A 20,321-nucleotide genomic window follows, 5' to 3' on the forward strand; every position below is an offset into this window, starting at 1 on the left:
TCTAGAGATGCCAAATGAAAACTGTCAGAATTAACTGTTGCCATTTCTTTCTTTCTTTTTTTTTCTTTTAAGATTTTATTTATTTATTTGACAGAGAGACACACAGCGAGAGAGGGAACACAGCAGGGGGAGTGGGAGAGGGAGAAGCAGGTTTCCTGTTGAGCAGGGAGCCTGATGTGGGGCTTGATCCCAGGATGCTGGGATCATGACCTGAGGCAAAGGCAGATGCTTAACGACTGAGCCGCCCAAGCACTCCAATAGTTGCCATTTCTAGTCCATGCATTTCATGTTGAAATGAGAGTAAAAAGTCACTGACCCTGGGAAAATCCGAAGGTTATTTTCTTTTTATGAGGGTCTCCCAATGAGGAATTCATGTCTGAAGTCATGAGGCCGTGTCAGATAGGACTGAATCAGATTGTTTTAGTATTTTGTGGCGTGCCTTGATTTTGCCCATGTCAGTCTCAAAACATGTGTTTGCATCTACCCTAAGTCTCTGCCATCCTCATATATAAATCTTTCTGGTAGGCTCTCTTGACAAATGAGCAGCAAAACCAAATCCAAGCAGTGTCGAAGAGAGGACTGTAAATTCAAATTCATGTTCCATTATGTTTTTAGTTAGAGATTGAAAATGTCATGCCACCATGAGCCTGTTTGATCCAAGCACTTGCACTTACCTCCGTAAATTAAGAGAAGAAACAAACTTCTGTTTCTTTCCTTGTAACCTAACACAGAAGGCTTTATTTATTTATTTTATTTATTTATTTTTAATTTAATTTAATTTTATTTATTTATCAGAGAGAAAGACGGGGAGAGAGCAAGCACAGGCAGACAGAGAGGCAGGCAGAGGCAGAGGGAGAAGCAGGCTCCCTGCCGAGCAAGGAGCCCGATGTGGGACTCGATCCCAGGACGCTGGGATCATGACCTGAGCCGAAGGCAGCTGCTTAACCAACTGAGCCACCCAGGCGTCCCTATTTATTTTTTTAAATAAAAGATTATGTTGCTATGATCTTTCTAGCCTGAGAAATATAATATGCATATGTAGTTATACAAATCTTGGTGGCTGTTTCATGAGACTATACATTTTTCATGCTCAAGGAGTTCATCAGTGATGTATGGTGAATGCTGTGTGTAATAATGAAGAATTGGAAACAATTTAAATGACACACAGTAAGAAAATTATTGAATAAATTATGTTATAATTTGATGGAAAATTATCCATTAAACACACCCATTAATGCAACAGTTAAAATCATATTTTGGAATAGTGGCTACATGGGAAAATGCTTTGGGCACGGTTAAGATTCAAAATTATAGATTTAATATAGTTCCTATTTTGTGATAAAGAAAAAAAAACACATGTAAAATTAGGTTAAGGTAATATAACCAATATGTATGAAAGATTTCTTTAGGTGGAGTTACATGGGATTTTTATTTTCTTGTTTATATTGCTACCTTTTCCTAATTATCTGAAATAATTATTTTTGAATCACAAAAGTATGTAATAAAATGTTAAAAAAAGAAATGCCGTATGTTAGATAAAGATTTATTAAATGCCTATAGGTAGTATTTGGAAGAATTGAGCCAAATAATGAAGGATTACAGCATTTGACTTTGCCCATATGTTTACTGCCTTTAAGAGAACTTTTGCTGCAAACTGTCATGGTGTTGTAATTTTTCTTTATTGACAGGATGAAATGAGGGTGGAGATCTATTCAACAGCATTTAAATTTTGTATTTTTTTTTAAAGATTTTACTTATTTATTTGACAGAGAGAGAGATCACAAGTAGGCAGAGAGGCAGGCAGAGGGGACGGGGGGGGGGGGGGAAGCAGGCTCCCTGCTGAGCAGAGAGCCCGATGTGGGGCTCGATCCCAGGACCCTGGGGTCGTGACCTGAATGGAAGGCAGAGGCTTTAACCCACTGAGCCACCCAGGTGCCCCTAATTTTTGTATTCTTGCTTGAATTCAATGCTATGTAAGAAAATAGATTTTGAATAGATCTGACATATTTTGAAACATATTAAATAAAATATACCTAGAATTTGGCTATATAAAACTGAAAAATAATCAGTAGGCTAAAATAAATGCACCAACAAAGTAAAAAGACAATAAACTGAGAAAGCAACGAGATGAGGCTAGAAAGGTGGGTGGGGCCAGAACATTAGAAACTCAAGGGAAAGAAAAGTATAAGGTTAGTTTTTTGGACACTGGTGGTGTTTACGTATAAGCTAAACAACTTTTTGACCTGTTTGCATATCCTGTACCTGTGTTTACTTAATATTTTTCTTTAAATTGAGTTAAACTTTTAAAATTCATCCTCATCATAGCAAAGGTATTTGTGAAATATGAGTCCGTTATGGTTATGATTTTTAATAATACAAATTAGAATTGACAAGTGTCTATTAAAACCTGACCACTAAAGCCATCTTGCAACCCATCAGCAATACACACAGCACGGTTTGGCAAGCACTTGCATGGAAAGGGAGATGTGGAGATGGGGACTTGATATTTTGAGCATGCTGTCCGTCTCTCAAGTGCTACCACAATTTGGGCCTCGTACTCTTGCTGAACTTGACTGGGTGGCGTTTGGTTTTAGGAACTGCTCAGAAAGCTCGTCTTTCCACATGGACATTAGGGCAGCATGGGCATTAAGGCAGTGCCATTGAGCACGGGTGGCTCATTCCAGCAAGAAAAAAGGGAGAGTGAGGAAGAACATTTAGTGAGAGGGAGTGCGGGGTCCTAACTGCAGCAGAGAAAGCAGGAGAGAATACACAGAACAGAGGCATGCCTCCCTCCCTAGAGAAAGAAAGAATAAAAGTCAAAACCTAACCCAGACGTTTCATCAGCACACATGGTGACTTTCATAAGCTGTAGAATTCAGTGGTGAAAGGAACTTACTGGAGTTACTTACTTTCTACTCGATCCCTGGACTCAGGAAACTACCTATGCCTTTCTGAAAATGACATGGGGAAGCATGCAGTTTTGGGTGGTGGGTGGACACTCATGGGTCTTGTCACACCTCAGCTTCCCTTATTTGTCAAGGTCATTGTAGAACAGAAGAAGATATTATGGTCTCATTTCTCTGAGAGAGAGACTGAGGACAGCCTGACTTTGGTCTTCTCTGCTCACAATGTGTTCATCTTCCTTTTTTTTTGGCTGTTGAATCCAGATTGACTTTCTCCTTTTAGCAAAACAAAACAGAATAGAACAAAAATTGAGGCAGATTTGTTTTTAGTACTTGGAAATTCTCCTGTGGCCTCCACCTATCCCTGTCCGCTTGAAGATGGACTTTTGCCCAAGGGTTACAATGATTTTGGACCGATGTCCTTACTCTTTACCTTAAATACCTAATGTCTTCACATGGGTAAATATTTTAAAATGTTTACTTATTTGTTTGCTTTCTTATTTTTTGTATTTGAACTAGGATGGGCCCAATCCAAAAGAAATGAGTAACCCATTTCTTTTGTTCTAGGAACTCCCAGGAAGAAGGTGCCATGACTTGCCTCATTGCAAACTTGGAAATTTTTTGCTTTCTCTAGCATGAATAATAATAGACTGTAAGCTCCATGAGGATAGGGATTTGATCTCTTTTAATCATTTAAATTTCCACATCAAGCACGGGGCCTGATTTATAGTAGGCACATATTTTTGTGACTGACACATATTTTTGAGTGAATGAATGTATATTAATGTCATAACGCTGCGTACGTATAGGACCCCGCTGTTGTAAAGTGTTTTCCATTCACTCATTTGATCTTAAAATGGTGTCTTCACAGTGGGTAGGAATTGGTGTTTTTATCCCTGTGTCCTAGGTGAGGAACATGGAGGTGAGTGATAGAATGGTCTGCCCAAGGCTTCACACAGAGTCACTGATGTGTGGTTCCATCCCTGAAGACTCTTACCCAATTTAGAGTCACGCGAGATGGGGCACAGCTGTTCCTCTGCGTGATGGTTCCTGCTTTTCTGGACCTTCATGGAATTCTTCTTTATTTTCAGATTACAGGACAGGCCCATGTTTTACTGTGGTCAGCAACCAGATGTGCCAAGGACAGCTCAGCGGGATTGTCTGCACCAAGACACTCTGCTGTGCCACGGTGGGCCGAGCCTGGGGCCACCCCTGTGAGATGTGCCCCGCCCAGCCCCACCCCTGCCGCCGAGGCTTCATTCCAAATATCCGCACGGGAGCCTGTCAAGGTAAGCCTCTGGCCCATGGAGTTATTCATGGATTCATCTTATTTGCTCTGGACAGCCATTCTCCAGTGAAGTTGGAGAGAATGGAAAAGCGGTGTCAGAGACATAACTTCACGATTTCGCTGACGGCATGATATCCAATTTAGGCATGAGGAGCGTGGCTCAAGAGGGAGCAGCTGGTCTCTCTGGAGTTTTCGTTGCCAGCAGTTCCCCCTCCGACCCCAGAAGTGTTTCTAGGGGCTGGTATGATTCTGTTTGCAGCAATGCTGTGTGTTGTAGCAATGCTGTATATAAACACCAAGCAAAATCTGTGAACAAGGTAGTTTGTTTTTCTCAATTTTTTCCCTTCATTTGATATTGTTGGAGTTCCTCTGTCCCGTGGGTTGTACTTAGTTGACCTCAAGAAAATTGTTCCTCTCTCCATTCTACATGCTACATTATGCTTTTTTTTATTTTACAAGTCAGAAATAAATTAAGATTTGTTTCACAGTTTTAAATATCCCCAGATGTCGCCTGTTCGCTTCTTCTCCTGCCTCCCATAGAAGCCCTTACTCTGTTTTTGGCTTTCATTCCTGTTCTTCCAGCTGTACAAATTCTTTTATTGTCTGGATGTCTGGCAGGAAACAGGAGGAAGTGAACGGAGGCAGTTCAGCACTAAACTGATGGGATTGAAAACTCCCAGGCTGTATCTGTTTCCTTTAGACATCTTCAGGGCTTTTTTTAGCAAGTTGCAATATTTTCAGAAAATTCCGGGTACGCTTTTCTGAGGCAGACACATCCTAGTTTGGTTTTATTCTATATGTCCATTCTAAGGCTAATAGGCAGTAAAACAGAATTTGGGTTTAATCCCACAGGTCTGTGGGTCTCCATTAAATTATACTTCCACAAATTCCACTTGTGATAAACACTGTTGGTCCTGGCTCCCAACTACTATGTATAATATAACATACAGCTCCTTTATGTGCCCTTCAACTGGTCCTTCTGCATGTCAGGAGCAGCAAGAAGTGACTTCGGAATGAAGGAATTACAGAGGGGTGTAGTGTGTGATTTTAGAAAATAAGAAGTCAGTTTTATTCCCCCTTTCTTTGTGTTCTTTTCTGAGTGATTCTGCTATTGGCTTGGGAGCTCTGTCCCTTTGCTGTTGTTTTCAGACCTTGAGCCAGATGTGAGGGGGCTGTGGGCAAGTGGGTTCATAAAGGAGCTTATTCTGTCTTCAGTCTTGGAAGGTATGGCCAACAGAGAAGAGCCCTCATTCATATTTTCTCTTAGCCAAAAGTTATGACCAATAAGACTATCAAGTTTTGCTTATATGTACCATCAATTTCAAGTAACATTTTAATAACTTATTCATGTATCAAGAGAATGGAAACTTCTGGTCTAAAACAAAATTGAGATCAGCTATAAAATGTAATCTAATTATACTCCACATGTAGTGGTTCATTTGTGGGCTGGGACAGTCCATTTAAAACAGTGACACTTTTCTAGCAAAATAAATTGTTGCTCCTTTAGTATCCTTTCCTTCGTGTCGACTTTTCTCAAGAACACAGGTTATTAGAGATCTTAAAATTGGTGATCACTCTCTTGCCCATACAATGAGGAGTAAAACAAGAGAGTACACTAGGTTTCCAGATTTCTTAAAGAATATCCAAAGTGAGGGAAAGAAATGTTAGACTGCTACCCTGGGGGTTCCTTTATTAAACTAGACCTTTGTGTGTTATATATGAAGAGATGGAAAGAATGTACATGATGTCTTTTTTACAATCTTTCTAACTGAACATAATGAGCCTGGAATGATTGCTTTTGTTCCTAGGGGGTTCATATTTGGGGCTACATGTGGAACCACAATTATTAGGTGCCAGGGATATAGCTGTGAACAAAACAAAGAACCTGCTCTCTGAAATTTGCATTAAAGACAACGGATTTGTGAAACAAAACAAAATATTTATCAGGTTGGCTGATGATTCGTCCTATGGAAAAAAAAAAAATAAGCAAAGAAGGGTGGTGAATGATGGCTATTGCTGTTAGATTGGCGGGAGAAGGATCCACAGCCAGAGTGGAACAGAGACCTGACGGACAGGACAACGTGAACCTTTATGCAGATTTATGGAGGGAGAATAATTCAGGTAGCCGGGCACTCCTATAAGCCCCAGGCAAGTGCATCCTCGGTATCGTTAAGGAATGGCAAGGAAGCCTGCGGGGAAGGAGAAGAGTGAGAGAGGGAGGAGGCCAGAAGTGAGGTCAGAGAGTAGAAGAAGCAGATAGAATCTTTTAAGATACGGACTTGAGTTTTGAGCCGGGAAGGACGCACTCTGACTTAGCTTTAAAAAGGTTCCCTCTGGTGGCTGCTGTGCCAGCAAGGTGAATCTGCAGCTGAGACTACGCATTCATCTGGGGTGTCTCTCACTTCTCAGTCCTATTTCCTGGGTTGTTTAAGTTTTACTGCACAGGGCAATTATACAGAATGGAAGGTGAGCATCTCCCATTTCATTTGCATTAGAACAGTCACTGTGTCATGTGATCCAAGTGATCTTAAGTAAATTCTGTTTTAACTGAATCATTCAATATAAGTCTTAGAGACAGATTTACTATAGAAATGTGTTGCATTATGATTCTGAGGACTTCTTGAATAACTCTAGTTATTACTCTCAGCCTTTTAATCATTGTATCCCTGTAATTTGCAGCATGCATAATAAAATCCCTAAAAATCAGTATAAATATTCCCTCCTACATAGGAAAGACAGAAGGTAGGAAGAGTGACAATATTTGTGACTTCTTATAAAACATTATTGACCAAGTTATGTTACTCAAATAATTGATTTTACGGGTAGTTGTAAGAAAGTTTCTCACATCGTATTCCAAATATTGTGATGGACAAATAACTCATTGACATAAATATGGTGATATAACTGTAGACAAACTATCACATTTCTTCTGCAGTGACTTACATGAATCTCTCCCTCTCCTCTCTCTGTATCCTGAAATCTGACAGATGTGGATGAATGCCAGGCCATCCCTGGGCTCTGTCAAGGAGGAAATTGCATTAATACTGTTGGGTCTTTTGAGTGCAAATGTCCTGCTGGACACAAATTTAATGAAGCATCACAAAAATGTGAAGGTAAGAAATATCATGCTTTGCAGTTAAGGGGTGGAGGGGAAGGCAAAACCCAAATCAATGACAAGCTTTATTGCAAATTGTTCCAAAATCCTTCTGTCTTTGTCATTCCTATGAATGTGTAAATATCATATTCTTACCAGAAATAATATGCCTTTGTGCTATTGAACCAGAAAAACCCTGCAGCTTTTTCCACTTTTATAGACCCAAAATAAGAGACCCAGCTGAATCAAATTAAATATTAAAACATGAAATATTTTTGAACCAATATTTGGGTTAAAATGTTCAAGACACATGTTTTTGCATAGTTCTAGAGACATGAATTTAAATTTAATCATTAAATATTATTCAAAAAGACATATCTTTTGATGTTTTTCTAGTTAAAATGTATGTTTGTTTATTTGTTTGTTTTTTGAGAGATTAACTCTTATGTTTATGCTCGTGGTACAAATTTAGTATTTCCTTTTCTGCCTATCAAATGGAAGCCTTTTAATGTTAATCAAACAGAAAAATAACTGGAGATTAAAAAATTTGATTATTTGCATTTAGTTTACAGATTGAGCTCCTGAAAATGTGTGTAGAGAGAATGTGTTCATATTCACCACCATTGCTACTTGCCAAAAAGAGCCTGGCATCCAAGGCCATAATAAATGCTTTTTCCATGAGAGGGAAATAAGTATGCAGTGTCAAACTCTCTTTTCTTCGATGAGTGCCCATGTAATGTCTGACAGTAATGTAACAAGTTATGTGTCCTGTCAAACTCAGCAGAGCAAACTTCATTTTCAGCTCTACTTTGTGGGATACAAAATTTCATCTTGATTCATATGCACAGCTGTTGTATCAACTCCTAAACCCCAGCAATGAGGACTAGTTCATTTCTAAGTCACTTGTCTGGGATTGGTTCTAGGTCCAATTATACTGTGAATAACTACAGTATATCATATGTGGGAAAGACAGCATCTGATTTCAGATGCGGTTCATAAATTACACAGAAGTTTAATATCTACTTGCCCTGAAACTGAATAATCAGAAATTTGACTCTGCTCAAATTATTTTTATGGGTGTAAATTGTTTTGAAGAATTTAGAATCATGTGTTCTTGAACATGCTATACCTGGTTGAGGTAGCTGTGAAAAAATACTTCAGTTCTAAGGAAGTGGGACCTCTTAAAAACATTTTAAGTTTCAGAGAACAATAAAATTGACTCTTACAGCCCGCTGTATTCTAGAAGTTATATTGTAGATCTATGCAGAAGCAGAGAATGTTAATATTGAACGGGATAAGGAACATATCCCGTTGTGCACTTTCAAACTAAATGTTTGAAGTCATTTAGAAAATGCTAAAATTCCCTTCTTTGGATTCCCACTCTGGTACTTATTGTACCATATTATATTGTCTTCTGTCCTAGCTGTAAGCCATAACCTCTAATATTAACATTTAATAATTATACTTCCTAATATTTTGAAATTTTAAAAATATGATAGTATAGATTTTCAGATACCATTGTATATGTCTCTTTATGCCATTAAGAAGCTGTGAGGAAGTGGAGATGCAACATGGGGGGTTAAGGGGGTAGGAGAAGAATAAATGAAACAAGATGGGATTGGGAGGGAGACAAACCATAAGTGACTTGTAATCTCACAAAACAAACTAAGGGTTGCTGGGGGGAGAGGGGTTGGGAGAAGGGGGGTGGGGTTATGGACATTAGGGAGGGTATGTGCTATGGTGAGTGCTGTGAAGTGTGTAAACCTCACAATTCACAGACCTGTACCCCTGGGGATAAAAATACATTATATGTTTATAAAAAATAATTAAAAAACAAATTTTTTTTAAAAAGGAGCTGTTAGGTTTATAACAGCATGCAAAAATCCACATCAGCAGTGGGTCATGTATCTATTTTCAGGCTTTCACAGCTTCATAGATGCAGCTTAGATGGGGTCAGCTTTAAGATTTACAGCAGTATGGTCAGTATGATTTGTCCAGTCTTCATTGTTTTCTGGAATTCCATAGCTTCCAGCTTAGAGCAAAATTGTTTTCCAGTGTCCCTTGCCTTTCCCTCAGACCTGTCAGTTAGCATGGGTCACAATCAGTCACCTTGCACTATTGTGAACAAGACAAAAGATGCACATATTTAATACTCAGACTGAAAGAAAACTCATTCAAAATCCTCTGTTAATGCTAAGAACCCTATTATGGTGGTGTGTCCAATGGACAAAAAAAATTCAGTCTGAAAATTACTTAATCCTTTTTCACAAATTTTTTTTTTCCGGCTACGTATTGAAATCAGTAGCAAGATAAAAACAGCATACTTTTGGCTAGACCATTTTTTTTCCCTTAGCCATCTACGGTTACATTAAATTCAGATGATGGGTTTTTTTTCCCCCTCCCTTTTTATTTTTTTATGCAAAATTGATACTGGAAGAGAATACCCTGATAGTACTACATGTACTCTGGCATGGAAGCTGGTTTGGGCATTGTTGCCCTGTCTTACTGGGGTAGGAGAGTAATCAGAACATCCTCCAAGAATGTCTGGTGAGCTGAGTCCTCTCCTTCAGCTCTCCCTTGCTTTTCTCCAGCTCCATGCCTCATTATGGGAATGTCGTGACTCTGGGCATAGGATGATTGATAGGATGGTCAATTGAAGGAATGCCAGAAAATCTAGCCCACACCACTGAAAGGATGAAGAGAACATCTGTGTGCCCTGGGAAGATGGTCAGGCCACAGTGGGATTCTGTGCCCTTGTGAATATTGTTCTGGCACCTTTGCCATTACTCTGAGTGGCTTTTTGAAATGCATCTTCCTCTTGGAAAGGAAGGAACTGGGTACCTGGAAGCCCACAGTAATTTATTTAAAAAACCAATTCAGTCAAAAATTGGCTTTAGCAAATTTACAAGATGTTAACCTTCATTCCCTCAGTGATGGTAAGAGCAGTGTTTTTATGAGATCTTCCTCTTGCAGAATTCTCCCTTCTTAAAATATCCCCTTCCCTGAACCCTAAAAAAGTCATAGACCAAGTTTTATATCAATAAAATGAATCAATTTAGATTCATTTAAAATGTAAGTTAACAAGCTGAAGTTGTTAAATAACAGTTATTACATTTTTGTAAATTTAAGAAGAACAGATTGAGATTTATAGCTGTGATTTGAGAAAAAGGGAACCAGAGTTCATGCCTACCTTCCCTGTTGATTTTTCCAACAACTCTCAAGTGTACGCATTGAAAGAACACATGAGCCTTTTCTTTTTGGAAACCAAGGCCATATTTGCATAGGTTACTGTGGGAGGAAATTAAGAAATAAAAAGTGTAATTAAAGGATTAAGTTTTATTTCTGGAAGAAGTCCCTTGGATTCCTAATTAACCGCTAATATTTTGGGATTTAGATTATCGCCAGCCCAGTCTTCAGCAATTATAATAGCACTACATGATGTGAAAGACTTTTTAAAAATGTAGCCCTTAAGCCTGTGTACTCCCTAATGCATGGCCAAAGCCCTGGAGACTTCTCCTTTCTAGAAGAAGGACATATTTATCTGATGGCTACTTGCTCTCAGGGGCTCTTCTCCTCCCAGGCACCAAGGAGAATTACTAGGGCTACTTAGTCCACTGGTGTAGCTGGAGCTCCAGCCTGTGCAGCTGGTTGTAAGCCCTTGACTCCCACCGTTTAAGGTCACCAGCTCCCTGTGTGTTGCTGAACAAAATCTCTGTGGTGTAGACATAAGAGCACTAGGCACGAGGCAGACTCAGTCCTAGTCCTGGTCATGTCCCCGGTCTTCTGTGTGAACTTGGATAAGTCAGTCACCATAGCTGGTGACTTCGACTTTCAGTTGAGCAGTTGAACAGGAGAGGATCTCTGGGGCTCTTTTCCAGGTCTGCAGTCCAGACTCTGTCCTCACATTTTTCATTCTTTCCCAGCTGTGATCAGAGAGCAGGTGCTGCCTAAGAAATCATGCAAGTCGACATCTGTGGTATGACTGTAACATAGCATGGCTGGTATTTTTTTTTCGATGTGACTTGAAGAATTAGCTTGTTTGCTTTTTAGTCACATATTTTGCACGGGATTTCATGTGTCCAGAAAAGCAATGTTTGTCTCACAGATGAACAGGGCCAGCAAAGCTGGAGAGAAAGGGCCTGCCATTCGTGTCCCTTCTTGGGCTCACAGCAAGAGGCCAGCAGCTCTGCCCTCCCAGCAGCTCTGCCTCGCCCGCCCGCCCCAGGGAACCAGAGAGAAGGATCCAGAGCACAGAAACAGCTCTTCCCAGACAAGCCCTACTTCCCACCAGGCCCCCCAAACTGATTTACTTTATGGTTGGCGCATGATATAGACTGATTTACAGAAATGCTAAGAAATCCACTGATCTCAAATTCTTTCCGACATGGGATCCCTGACACTCTATTAGGAGGAGATAAATGCAACGTGCTAAGAGTCTGGAAAAAAAAATAATAGATTGGTATGAATGAGTTTCAGAGTTTAAGTGGTTTCAATTCCAGTGCTTTATTCTGGCCTTTTACTGTGGAGGGACTTCACCCCAGCCTGGTCACTAAATCAGAACTGCTATTGTCGAAGCAACAGGACTGAGAAGCAAGGAGGTTAGTAAAGTAGAAGGGCTCTAGACCCGAGAAGAAAAAAGGTTTGTCACTGAGGAGAGGACAGTATAGAGATTTCAGCACCACTGAGATTCCTTCAAATCAAATAATTTAACCCAGTCCAGTTTTATCTTTATCTGGGTGAAATTGAGGGTGGTGCATGTGACAGTGTGTTTCCTGACTTCCTAAGCTTTGGGGGAGAGCAGGCACCTAAGTGGGACCCCTGCCCCTCTCCCCACTGCCCAGCACCTGGCACTTACACTTGGAGACTGGGGTCTAATACCACTTTGTAAATGAGACTTTGCTCTTACTTCGAGTTTTACTCACGCTGGTTTTCAGAAGGCTTCAGTGTAAAGCAAGAGTTATGCCTGGGCACCAGAATTCTAGAAACCAGTCCTGTGCTCATACTTACACTGTGAGGATTAGACGGCTTGACACACATGAAACCTTTAATCGACACCAGGAGCTCAATATCTGTCTGTTCTCATGATTATTGTTGTTGCTAGCATCTCAGTAAAAGGGCCAAATCTAACCTAGCCAGCATGTGGAACAGGTCTTCTCAGTCCTGCCAGTTCTTTCTAGTTTTTTTTTTTTTTTAAAGATTTTATTTGTTTATTTAACAGACAGAGATTACAAGTAGACAGAGAGGCAGGCAGAGAGAGAAAGGGAAGCAGGCTCCCTGCTGAGCAGAGAGCCCGATGCGGGACTCGATCCCAGGACCCTGGGATCATGACCCGAGTCGAAGACAGCGGCTTAACCCACTGAGCCACCCAGGCGCCCCCTTTCTAGTTTTTAAATACCTTTTTTTTTAATATGTTTTTTTAAATAATTTTTAAATTTTTTATAAACATATATTTTTATCCCCAGGGGTACAGGTCTGTGAATCGCCAGGTTTACACACTTCACAGCACTCACCAAAGCACATACCCTCCCCAATGTCCATAACCCCACTTTTAATATGTTTTGTCACTTAAATAACCTCTTTGGTTATTGGTGTAAGTGGTCTTGATAAGGATGGTAGTAGTCACTTGTACTAACAGGTAAAACAATATTTCTTTTAATAGACACTATTTACTCATATGATCATTGGTAAGAGTTCAGTGACTCAAACATCAACCTTTAGGGACACTTTGAGGAAGGTATGTTCTTCTTAAGACCTCTGTGTTACAGCGATACATCCTCTTCTATCCTTCAATGAGGTTGTTGAATCCTCTAGGCTGTACGTACTGGGTTTTGTTGTTGTTGTTGTTGTTGTTTGAGAGAGAGAAGGTGTGTGTGTGCTGGGGGAGGAGCGGAGGTTAAGAGAGAGAATTTCAAGAAGGCTCCACAGCACAGAGGCCGACAAGGGGCTCGATCCCAGGACCCTGAGATCATGACCTGAGCTGAAATCAAGAGTCTGACATTTAACTGACTGAGTCACGCAGGTTCCCCTTGTTAGTTTTTAAGGAGGAGTGTGGCTGGTAAATGTAGGAGGCCTGATTGTCTTAAAATGTGTCTTCTGATTTTATGCTAGTTCTAGAACCCTAGGCTCTGTCCTTGGCTGTTTCTCAGCCTTTCACTGACTCCAGTGACATGTCTATCTGTCGGAATAGAATATACATCTTTACCATTATACAACTTTACAATGACAACGCTGTTTATGTTAGCATTGACTCTAATATAAGCAGGGGGATATTGTTTGTTTTAGCCTCTAACCTAGCATAGAAGAATGAGGATTTTGCTTTTAAAAAGGTTGTACTGCACGTAAACAATGTCACTGCTGCCTTTTTGACTAACAGGGTGAACTTGAGTCAGAAGACCCTTGAATCTGGTCCACTTAGACCTCTATTTTGTTTTACAAGTGAAGAGTGGTACTTAAACTGGAGAAGAAATATTCTTCGTTTCTTTAAATTTAGGGCTTTCCAAATGCCAACGGTATAGCCTGGCCATTGCAATACTTGCAGAGGGCTTGGGTTAAAATTCCCCGTCCACAGGTGAGTGCAGAAAGTCCATTCCTCTTGGGGTCAAGGTCATGCAGATACCCTGTGCTATGTGTTTACTTATAGCCTAAGCAGGAGGTTGTCCATTTCCTTTCTCCCCTCACTGGTGCCACATCTACTGGCAACTGCCAGTGTCTGAAGCTGGTTCTTGAAGAGCTCCCCTTGAAGGAAATGGTTGGATTTGTCCTAAGGAAATTTTACTACGTCCTTGGAGGAAACCAGTGGCCTCGGGCCTTTAGTCAGGGCTAACCCTGACTGTGGCCTCCACGAACGTCCCTGGCTATTTGGGAACTGGAATGGTTTTCAGAGCTTTCCCTGCTGGGACAGATGACCAGATCATTCACTCGTCTCCATGATCAGTCACTGGGTATGGTCACCCAAGCTGGGTGTAGTCCCCAGGGGAGGTGGCTCTTGACGGCTCGAGCAGTCTGAGAAGGAACTGAGAACAGAAGGTCGTCTAATGAGAGTGCCCCTCGTGCTAAGACAACAAGCTCTCCCTTGAGAGGAATCTGGGTGGAGCGTCCCAGTGTCCCCCACAAATCACTCACTGAACCCAAAGAAAACCATCATCATGGCCGTTTGGGTGCCTCTGAGGACACCATGATGGCCAAGTCTTGGTCCCACTCAGACCACATGCTCTTCTCGATAGGATTTCAGTATCTGCTTGTGGAAAACCTGATTGAGAAGAAACACAGGAAATGATGCAGAATATTGAATAAACATAATGGGAGCCTAACTCAAGGCAAAACATGGAGAGAACAGGGAAAACCACATCTTAAGCTAAATGACTTTTGGAATTCTAGCTTGCTGTCATTACTTGATAAAACTACATGGTTTTCTATTTTACAGGGGACATTTCTATTATTTTGCTCTAATCTCTTGAGCTTTGTAAGTTCCGTGGGTAAGCCTCAGTTGAGAGAGGAAACGCCCACCTTTTGAACTCTTTTATAGGCAGGTTTTGTTCTGTGGAGATTGGGTGGATCGGTGTTGTCTGAGCCATGTGATGGTGAACAGTCTTGTGCTGTGTTCTGTGGATGCTAAACTCTTCTTTATGTTCCAGATATTGATGAATGCAGCACCATTCCTGGAATCTGTGAAGGGGGCGAATGCACAAACACAGTCAGCAGTTACTTCTGCAAATGTCCTCCTGGTTTTTACCCGTCTCCCGATGGCACCAGATGCGTAGGTGGGTATAATTCTAAACAGCGTGTCTGATTCCCATCAATCGGTTCCGCAACAAACATCTTTGGAAACACATTTGTTCAAGGGGGCTAATAATTTCTCACTTGATGTTAAATGTACATTTACATCTTTTTTAACAGTTGAGCACTCTCTTTAAGAAAAGAGGCACCTTGTGGTCTTGTATTGGGACTTTACCTCCCAGAAAGAGGGAGGATCCAGGAGCCCGTACAGATATCCTCAGCCTATACATTAGCTTTGCAGTTATGCGAGTGTCAAACCTTCTAACATTTCCTGGGACCTGTGTTAATTTAGGTCTGAAATTTTGCAATAATCTCTTAATGGGTCTCCCTACTTCCTGGCTTCTCTGCAATCCATCTTGTCAGATTTATCTTCCTAATATAATGCTTTGATTAAGTAACTCTCTTGCTCAAAAACCTCTGGTAATTTTCCATTAGGATTAGGGAAGTAGGAGTTTTTTAGTCTGTGTTGCATGGATCTTTCAGGTACAGCAAAGGTCTCCAGAGCTGCAGGGGGAAAGGGCCCTGCCTCCCACTCCCTGCCCCTCACATGCACAACAGTCCAGGCAACTCTGCTTTTACCTGGTGGTGTGCTGGCTTCATCAATTAAATATCAATTAAATAAGGGACTTTGTTGTTTAACAAAAAAAGGTTTGCTAACTGCTGGATTTAGCGATTGCTAAGACTTCCTCCAAAGTCCAGTTCTCTAGAGTAAAGTTCAAGTTCTGGAGTGTGCAGGGCCTCCGCTCTCTGACCTCTCTCAGGCTTGCTGACTTATCAGCGCAGTCCCTGCATCTCAGAACTCAAACAGGTCATTTGTTTTGATTCCTTCCTGCCTTGAATCACATCTATGGTACCACTCAGGTTACTCTTCTTCCCAGCTCAAGCCCCCTTTGATGCTTCTACTTGGGTTCTCTGTCTTTGAAGATGTCCCAGATCAGCCTACCTGAGAGCAGTTTCTCCCTTGCCTGAAGATATGCTTCTCATAAACGGTCTCCTGGGGAAATGTTATGTCTGTATGTTCTTATCTCCCTAATTAAGTTGTAAGCTCTCCTTAAAGCCTAAGTAACTGCTATCCTCCTACATCGCTGGTGGTTTCCGGCATGATTCCTTGCTTCTCATAGACACTCAGTAGTTATTTGTTGAATATCCAAATGAGCACTTCCTTATTGTTTGGGCAAAGCTAGGGAAGCCTATGGCACATGGCCTCGGAGAAAAATGAACACAATCTTTTGATGTTTTTTTCTGGCCCATATTTTCAAAGACACTCAGCTTCACATCCTCACCACAAGGCATGAATTTCAGACCCAAACTGAGTTGCACTTGAAATTCTGAGTTCCTTTGTACTTAGTCACATATAATAAAAGCTGAGGGTGGTCTCTTAAGTTGACGTTTGAATAAGTACAACCAGTGAGGGAAGCATATCTGCACTTTTCCTTAGAAACAACAGTGATGCCTGGATTGCCAGATTTTCCAGGATCTCTCCATCTGTGCTGGCACCACAGGGAAAGAAATAGCCAGTGCAATTCAGGAAGCCCTTTTTTCTCCCCAGACTGTCCCAATTCACACTTGACATCCTGTAATCATGCATAGCAGAGAGGTAGATCAGAAATTCTTTGCTGGCCAAATAATAGGTAGTTTGGTTGTCCCCCCCCACCCCCCCACCTTCAAAGAGAGCCCTGGATTAAAGTGATTAAAGCACCTTTACATATCAGATGGTTTACATTTTTATTAGTCTTTTACCATATATGTCCATGCTATTTACAAAGGAAGGGCGGGGAACTAGGATTCAGGGGTGACCTCCTTGGTGTGAGGTGTTTGGGGGAAATTATCTGACTTCATGTTCACAACCGCACTGTAGATGGGAAGAAGCTAAGGTTGACAGGGCTCAGATAAGTAATTTGGTTCACTTGTTTAAGCAGGTAAGATGTGAAGGAGCTGGAATCCCAGCTTGGGCCTGAGCCCACAGTTGCAAACCCTCTCATTACTCCCTCCCAAATGACCAATGGACACAGTAAACCCCTTCTTACTATAAACCTAGACCAGTACAGTTTCTTCTTCTTGGGAACTTTATTATACCCACAATTAAGACTTTGTGGGCGCCTGGGTGGCTCAGTGGGTTAAGCCGCTGCCTTCGGCTCAGGTCATGATCTCAGGGTCCTGGGATCGAGTCCCGCATCGGGCTCTCTGCTCAGCGGGGAGCCTGCTTCCTCCTCTCTCTCTCTCTGCCTGCCTCTCTGCCTACTTGTAATCTCTCTCTGTCAAATAAATAAATAAAATCTTTAAAAAAAAAAAAAAAAGACTTTGTTACAAAAAATACTCCAAGTGACATTTCTGCCTTCCCTAAGGCTAATGTCTCCTGCCATGGTAAAACCACAGAGACTCCCCGAATCATCCCTAGTGAAAAGAAAATACAGGTAGTCTCCAACTTATAAACAAATCTAAGGTTCATTGGTAAATTGGCTGGTTGGAATTAGTCAATCTAATTATCATATGGTTTCACTTATTTGTGGAGCATAACAAATAGCATGGAGGACAAGGGGCGTTAGTCAATCTAATCAATAGAAAACCCCGCCTGCAGCCAAGGGTCTGTCCTGTCTTCCTTACACATCTCTTAAGCGCGAGGTTCCACTCGTCACCTTCGGTCACCACATTCCAAGGCTCTCAGACCTCCATGTCCCCAGCATCCTCTTTGCTCCATAAGCTCTTGAAGTGTTATTATTTTTTTGTTCTATGATCATCCTTTGGCACTTTAATAATACCTTGTGTAGGGTGGTCGTTTCGTGTCAGGGTGTTCTGTCTCATCGATTTCCAGGAATCCTGCTGACATCCTGTACCTAGTTTGGGCTTCACAGCTCCTAGATCCTGGGTCGACACAACGAAGTTAGTGATTGGTTTGGAGAGGCCTACTGATAGGCTAGGATGACCTGCAAACATCCGTTTTACCCTTAATGTATACTTTTCGATATAATGTGGCTTCTGGGTTCTGAAAGGGAGGGGGTCCAAGAAGGGGGAAAAGGAAGAAAGCTTTCTACTCCTTTTCTGCCAGATGTCTCGGCCAGAGCAGATTCAAAATAGAAGAAGGTGTCTACGCTTCTTCCTACCTCCCTTCTGTCCTCCAAATCATAACCTTCCTCCCCCCCCTTAGCTTCCACCTTAGGCTCTTTGCAAAGGGATCCAGCCCCACAAGGGCTTCCTTCTCACTTCCCTGGGCACCACTGCCTGATGTGGTGGGATACTTGGGGCTGGTATGCCCAGGAGGTGATGGCTCCAATGGCTCCCAGTTGTCACACATTTTTCCTTCCTTAGTAGCCCGTAGGTTTGCTTCCAAATTACAAGTTGTGTCAATGTGTGTGTTTTTAACCAAAACTCTCCTGCAAAACGAGAAATTAGCAAAATGCTTACTGTAGGTGCAGGGGCCATTTGTACCTCAGAGTCTGCCCTCAGCCCAAAAGGGGCTGGTGCGGTTTTTAGCCCCAACATTCACCATTTTGATCAAGAGTTTTCTCACTGCAGATTTAACATGTAAGTGAGCCAGCTGGGCAGTAAAATAGTATCATGGTTAGCGTGTGAAATAATAGACATTAGCCCGTTAAGAGTTTGCAACTGGCAGCTGTAGGTCCCAGTTTTGCTCCAAAAGATAACCCACACTGAAAATTATATAGACAAATTTTGGTCAAGTGTTTATATTGAATTTTGAGTGCCAAATTCATCTGAAACTGGGATATAAGCCAATTTTGAACATTTCTTCCCATTCTTAACAGCCTTTGGTTTCCATGCCCCATTTTCTAATTGCTGAGAACATAAATAATTAGTGGCTTTAAAGCCATGAAAAGGAGAAGTAGGAAGTTCTGTTGCTCCTTCTTCTTCATAGGGAAGGTGCCACCTGTGGCTTCATGGAGCCTATCCTGTCTGCACTCCTCTCTCCAGCCATTTACCCTAGACCAGGCTGGAAGGAAACTTGTTCTGTCTCTGCTGAGACTAGTAGTCTAACTGGGGATGTTGGAACGGGGCCACAAAAATTCTCTAGAAAGCACACTTTTATCTGCCAGTGGCTTTAAGTGTTTTTCAGAAATAATCTTGTTTTCTTTAAAGGTGATCCATAATTTTATGGTTTGTCTGGATTTTTTTTAACCTTCTTCATGGGATATTAGTAATTTATATGATTCTAAATTAGCCTTGCTTTTTATTTCATTTTATTTTTTGATCTATTGCAACCTTCAAGACCTGAGAGGTCAGTGTTCTTAAGTACGATGTACATGAAAACAATCCTTGGTATGACCTTCTTTGATCAAACTTGAAGTTTAGGGGCGCCTGGGTGGCTCAGTAGGTTAAAGCCTTTGCCTTCAGCTCAGGTCATGATCTCAGTGTTCTGGGATCAAGCCCCGAATTGGGCTCTCTGCTCAGCAGGGAGCCTGTTTCCCTTCCCCTCTCTCTGCCTGCCTCTCTGCCTACTTGTGATCTCTGTCTGTCAAATAAATAAATAAAATCTTTAAAATAAAAAAAAACTTGAAGTTTAGTGTTTAGACTTACAGGAAACAAAGGGATGAAGTTTTAATTGTAAAAAAAGAATTCTTCATTTTATAAAAGAATTTACCACCTACATTTCTTCCAATGACAAGCACATTTAAAATATGACTTGTTTTTTTACTTTATTATATATGGACTATGCAGTGATATGCTTTCCTTAAAGAGAGGTACATCATCAGCATGTCAGGGGTAATCAAGCTGTTCTGTACTTAGCTACCTGTGTCACCTATTTCACTGTGGTTCCTCAAAGGACCATGAAGCAGTTGGGTTTCTACTATGTCACAGGCTCTTTTTTGATAGCCTAGACTTGCACTTCAGTGTGTCAATGTTACATCAGTCAGACATGATGTAACCCAATAAAAAGTGGTATATAGAAATATGTCTTCCTCTGTTGCTTTGAGAAGATACCTTTCTGCCAAAAAAACAAAACAAAAAACCAACCTTCAAGAACCATTGTATCCTATAGGACTAAGAACTTGGAATCACGTACATTTGGAACTTGTAAATAATTTGTGCCTTATAAAATCTGTTAGGGCCCCAGGACAAAAGGAAATCTTGATTAACAAGCATTGGATCTGACTGCAAAGTGGCTCACTCCTTTAAAAAAAACAACAACAACAAAAAAAAACCCCTCACACGTCTGACTCACAGTTACAGTCTGAAAAGTAAGAAAGATCTTTTAGAAATGTAGACTATAGTGCAGACTTCATGTTGTTTTAAAATAGATTTATAT

General features: G+C 41.1%; 1 protein-coding gene across 1 annotated transcript in view; it reads left to right on the forward strand.

Moving 5' to 3' along the window:
- FBN1 (fibrillin 1) overlaps positions 1-20,321 on the forward strand; it is a 233,354-nt gene that overhangs the window by 103,488 nt on the left and 109,545 nt on the right. The window contains exons 7-9 of the mRNA XM_044231383.1: positions 3,995-4,192; positions 7,179-7,304; positions 14,920-15,045. Of these exons, the coding sequence (XP_044087318.1) occupies positions 3,995-4,192; positions 7,179-7,304; positions 14,920-15,045 (450 nt within the window). The remainder of the gene's footprint in view (positions 1-3,994; positions 4,193-7,178; positions 7,305-14,919; positions 15,046-20,321) is intronic.

Source organism: Neovison vison, chromosome 13, assembly GCF_020171115.1.
Source record: "Neovison vison isolate M4711 chromosome 13, ASM_NN_V1, whole genome shotgun sequence".
Lineage (NCBI taxonomy): Eukaryota > Metazoa > Chordata > Mammalia > Carnivora > Mustelidae > Neogale > Neogale vison.